The 4,938-nt window shown below is 33.9% G+C and overlaps 1 protein-coding gene across 1 annotated transcript in view; it reads right to left on the reverse strand.

Moving 5' to 3' along the window:
- Positions 1–4,938, reverse strand: part of LOC106685085 (otoferlin) — a gene marked incomplete at its 5' end in the record, with an annotated part of 241,026 nt that overhangs the window by 109,225 nt on the left and 126,863 nt on the right. Inside the window, 1 exon segment of the mRNA XM_024359161.2 lies at positions 3,078–3,273. Within this exon segment, the coding sequence (XP_024214929.2) occupies positions 3,078–3,273 (196 nt within the window).

Below are 4,938 nucleotides of genomic sequence, written 5' to 3' on the forward strand. Positions count from 1 at the left end.
AATGCCAGCCAGTGAGCAACTGACAAAGGCTGGAGTTGTTATCTCTAATACGAGTCTATGGCTGCTGTTGGTATTAAGGAACGTATACACGATTCACTAATAGTTAATAAATAAGCGACAACTCACCTATATTTTAGCTCTCATGTGAGCAGTATCACTTAATATTTCACTGACACTATTTTTTCCACTACTGTTTTTATTTGAGTTCACTGGAAAATAGTCTATTGTGGGACACGAAGTAGCATATGTTCATTTGCTAACTAGCGCATGCGCAACTGTACATGCTGCTTATGCGAAATTATGCTTCGCATGGGATATTCAGGAATATTTTAGATTGCCCCTACAACGATCTCAATATTCTCCTGACAATACAAATATTAAATATATGGCAGGCAACTTCATATATGGAAGTCATTAATCTAAAGCTGCAGACGACACGAAGTAATACTGACCATACTACGACTTGGACTCAATCGACTTACCCAACGATACTTACTGTCACAAGCATGTAGACAGTGTAACGTATCACTAGCTGTCAAACACATACTGACATACGACAGGTATTTGCCATATCAATAGGCAACTTTGTTAACGATAATAGCCCTCACTTTCCGGAAATATTTAATTACCATCACAAACAAATATTTACGCACACATATAAATAGTTTATTTATTTTTTTGCATTTTCATCACATAAATTCACGTACCGTTATCGAATCAAAATATATATTTTTTTCTGTTCCTTTTATCTCTCAATTTTATTTTATTTATATATATTCCTCAATATCAACTATTACTATTAAATCGGTTTATATAATCTAGTATAGATGTAATGACGTTAGGAAAGTTCCCGAGAGTTCATTCAGTATGCATGGACTGCCTCGTGTTATTTAAAAAAAAATCTAAAGTCGAACCCTACTATGAATTCATTTGCAAGTTCGAATCCATCACATTTCTTTTTTTTTTTTTTTTTTTTTTAAATAAAAGTGAAATTTGGCTATCAGTCAATATCATCGAAAATATCGCTATGTATTGAATATTCTTTGTTTAGTTAAGATCCTTGCTGGAAGTTACGGGCGGTACTGGTTGTAACTGGGCTATAATGGTGGCTTATTGTAATGAAGATTCACACTGTTTTGATGAGATGTTTGGATTCGATTTATAGGGGAGTCATGCCTTAATCAAATTTTATATACTCCATTTCAGAAAGGGTTTCGTTGAAGATCAAAGAGAGGTTGGAATAAGTAAAATATGTTGATAAAAAAAAGATAATTACTTGTAAAGAGGGGTGTAAGCCAAAGGGAATATTATAATGTTAGTTTAGTTAATTTCAATTTAGATAATGGGCTCTTGTTGCTGCTGCGAGGTAGGTAGATGATGATGACGATTTTATAAAACTAGTAGAAGAAGAAAATGCTCTGTTACTTGGTGTGAGCGGCTGGAACCCCATATTAGGACGGATCACATGGTATGATTGGGGTGGAGTGCCATACTATGTCGCCTGCTTGGCTTGACATATTTTCTGGTCCAGAGCTCGTAACTAAATGGAACAGAGCCAGAGCTGTTTGCAGGTTTTAGCTTGTTCGGGATTAGACCCATGAGGTGACAGTTGTCCTTCTGTTCTATAGACTTGGCTATTTAAGTACTAAAATCACATCCCTCCATCAAAAAGTAAATTCCAAGCTATTGGACTGAATAGACACCAAAGGTCTGTTTTAAAGTAGTAAACAGAAAGCCTTCGATAGAACTTTGATAAAACTTTTAGGTAGGATGTGTGGGTGGATAGTGCGTTCTCCAGGAAGCCTTAATGGAATCCATCACATGCCAAGACTTCCCGGAAAGGGCTCGAGAAGTAAATAATTTATGCCTCTTGAACTTTTGACGAGCCTATGAGGAGGCTTCGCAGAGACAGCCCTGATGTGCAGTACCCACGTCCGAACGAAGAAAGGAACGGACGCATAGTGAGAAAAATGAGGTTGGAAAAGAGAATTTCACACTTTGATAGTAACGAGGAATTTCTCTTTGAAATATGGATTAGTGACACTAGAAAACTACTGGCATGACCTTCGTAGACGATGGAACTTCTTCCTAGGCACCATCTGAGCAATAACTAGAATACCATTACCAGAGGGCCAACTAAAAGATAGTAAGACTGAATACTCTGACGTGTGATAGAAATCGGTCGCAAAACTACCTATCGATACTACAGTTCTATAGCAAAGTAATCAATACAATTATCATGTTTAATATTTTATAGTATTACTGCTTATTAGAATAATTATGATTATTACCACTTCATACGCATTGTTTGTATTTTCACTATGTCGGTCAATAAATATTTTGTTAACTTCTGTAACGTTGATGCCTATATAACCCAACAACACTTTATATATTATGAATAATCAATGATCATAATATTTTATGGACGTTTATTTACTTATTAGTAAGTTGATAAACAAACACCAGACATTTACGAAAGAAATCTTATTTTAATAGTTTTAGGCCTCAATGAAATAGTATGTTACCATTAATCGAAATTCGATAAGATGGGTTATTATTATTATTGTATGGGCTACTGACCATGGAGGTATATTTCCTAATACATCGCGCGTTTTCTGACGTGGTTTTTGTAGGGTGGATTCATCAATCCCTCACTTATTTTTTTTGAGTGCCATCCATTGGCTAATGGGCTTCACAAATGCACCGGGGAGGTTGTGAGTGAGTTTTTATTATTTAATGCTAGAAAAAAGCCCGGATGGGACCGGGATTCGATCTGACAACCTTAGGGTTGGTAGACTAGCGTGTTGCCACGCCGTTACCACAGCCCCCTAATATTTGGAAGATAGGTAGTTGTGGATAATATTTCAAGATAATTATCCTATGGCATCATTTGAAAAAATAAATGAACAGTACGGTCAGAGCTATAAAATTCTATTTCTTATGATGCAGCACTAATTTTAGAATCAATCTCTCTCATAACATGATTATTATATGTAGTATATGTTTGTAATATTAATAATGAATAAATATCTACTCATTGTCAGATGTAAATTAATCCTTTTACACAGATTGCTCACCTCATTGTAATAGGGACAGTTGGTGGACTCCTTTACACTGGTGTACTTCTTGATGTCGCCGACTTGGACGCAGACGACAGGGTCCATGTTGAGCCCCGCGAGCTGCCTCGCCTCGATGACGGTCACACAGACCTGGAAGTCCTGTGACCTGAGTGCGCTTTCCCATCCTGTCCTTGCCGCGTCCTGCTTCAATTGCCTGTAACCAACAGGAGGATGTTTCAACATCAATAGCTCCCATGAAAAGAAGAGATGAAATGAAAAAAAAAGAGCTTTGACATATAGCAAGTAAAGTATAAACAATAATTGACAGTGAAGTTGTATCGAAAACTAATCTACCGAGATGACCAGAGCAGTAGCCATGGTTTCAGTGAAGTTATAATATAGTAATCAAATCGTCAAAATCGTAACATTTTCACATTTTAGTATTAATCCTAAGGAAAGATTATTAATTTATTATTTTGTATTTTTCGTCTATGCATTAATCATTTGTATAATTCGTGTATATAATTTCTTATTAGATATTTACCCATTTTATGATTATTTTAGCTATGATATCGTTCAAATGGAAAATTTTACTATTTTTTTTGTATTCTTCAACTAAACTCGGTTGTAACTTTTAAACTATTGTAACTTCGGGAAAGATTCATTAAAAATTCTATTTAATATTTATTAAAAAATCCAGCTAAAAGGTCTATTTTAATTTGACTTTATATTATTAGTTGAGCAAATAAATAATTCACATCCTTTTAGATTTACACTTACATTTATTATTTTATTTATTATCCATTCATTTAATTTTACTGCGTATAATGTTTCGGGCCTGGATTAATATCCCTTTTCAAGTTACTTTTATGTGAAATTGTTTAACATACCACCTGATAAATATTTTTATTGTTTTATCTTTCATTTAATATTTAACTTAATGCTTCAATCTTAACTACTCAATATTAAAGCCATAAACATTCCCTTGTTATATAATTTTATACTTTTTAATTTTATTTTACTAAAAAGGTAAATAAAGGGCTATTCGTTAATTATGAAATTAAATCCATCAATCTTACTTAAAATATTTTTTTTTCTGCTTATTTTCTTCAAAAAATTAGTTACAATCCTTGTTTTGTCGCTTTCATGTATTTTTAAGATATATATCACTGTTATAAATTGTTTGATATTGTTAATAACAAATATTGATTATTTAAATACACAACTGTCTGTTTGTTTTGAGAGGGCGTTCAACTGCCTGTTCATCAACGCCCGTTGGTTGTTGGTTTAAAATATTGAACATGAGGTTTAAGATAGACAGACGAAGTAGACTGATTTACCTATTTGTTTTAACATAATTAAGTATTCCTGAATTCATTGAACGAGAGTGTGAACCGAATACATTATATCTAGTTCTTGAAGAGCGCTAATGGAGTCCGATATTACTGCTATATTGTCATTTGGTATATTTGTAATGCAAAAGTAAAGGGTGGATGTTATGGCATTCAGTTCTGCAGTGTAAATATTAGAGAAATGCCTGCTTTTAGGATTGGAGCTACTACTGATTGTCGCCAGGCATTAGCAAATTCACCAGTTTTCCACACATGATTAATGAATTCGAGTAGCCAATTTAAACAGCTATGAGTAAGGCCCTGAATCATTGCATAAAGGATGTCGTCGGGGGCGGGTGATGATTCTTTGAGATGTTGTTGATTGTTGCTTAAAGGCCTAAAACCCTCTGGTCATCAACACCTATGGAATGATAAAAGTAAAAAAAAATAATAAAAAAACAAAATAAAAATCGAAGATTTGATTGATCGAAAATTTAAACACTAATGTAATTTTAGCTTCCTCATTTGTGAGAGCTTCTGATAAATTT

This window comes from Halyomorpha halys, unplaced genomic scaffold (genome assembly GCF_000696795.3).
Source record: "Halyomorpha halys isolate HHAL.00 unplaced genomic scaffold, Hhal_1.1 Scaffold657.1, whole genome shotgun sequence".
In the NCBI taxonomy this organism is placed as follows: domain Eukaryota; kingdom Metazoa; phylum Arthropoda; class Insecta; order Hemiptera; family Pentatomidae; genus Halyomorpha; species Halyomorpha halys.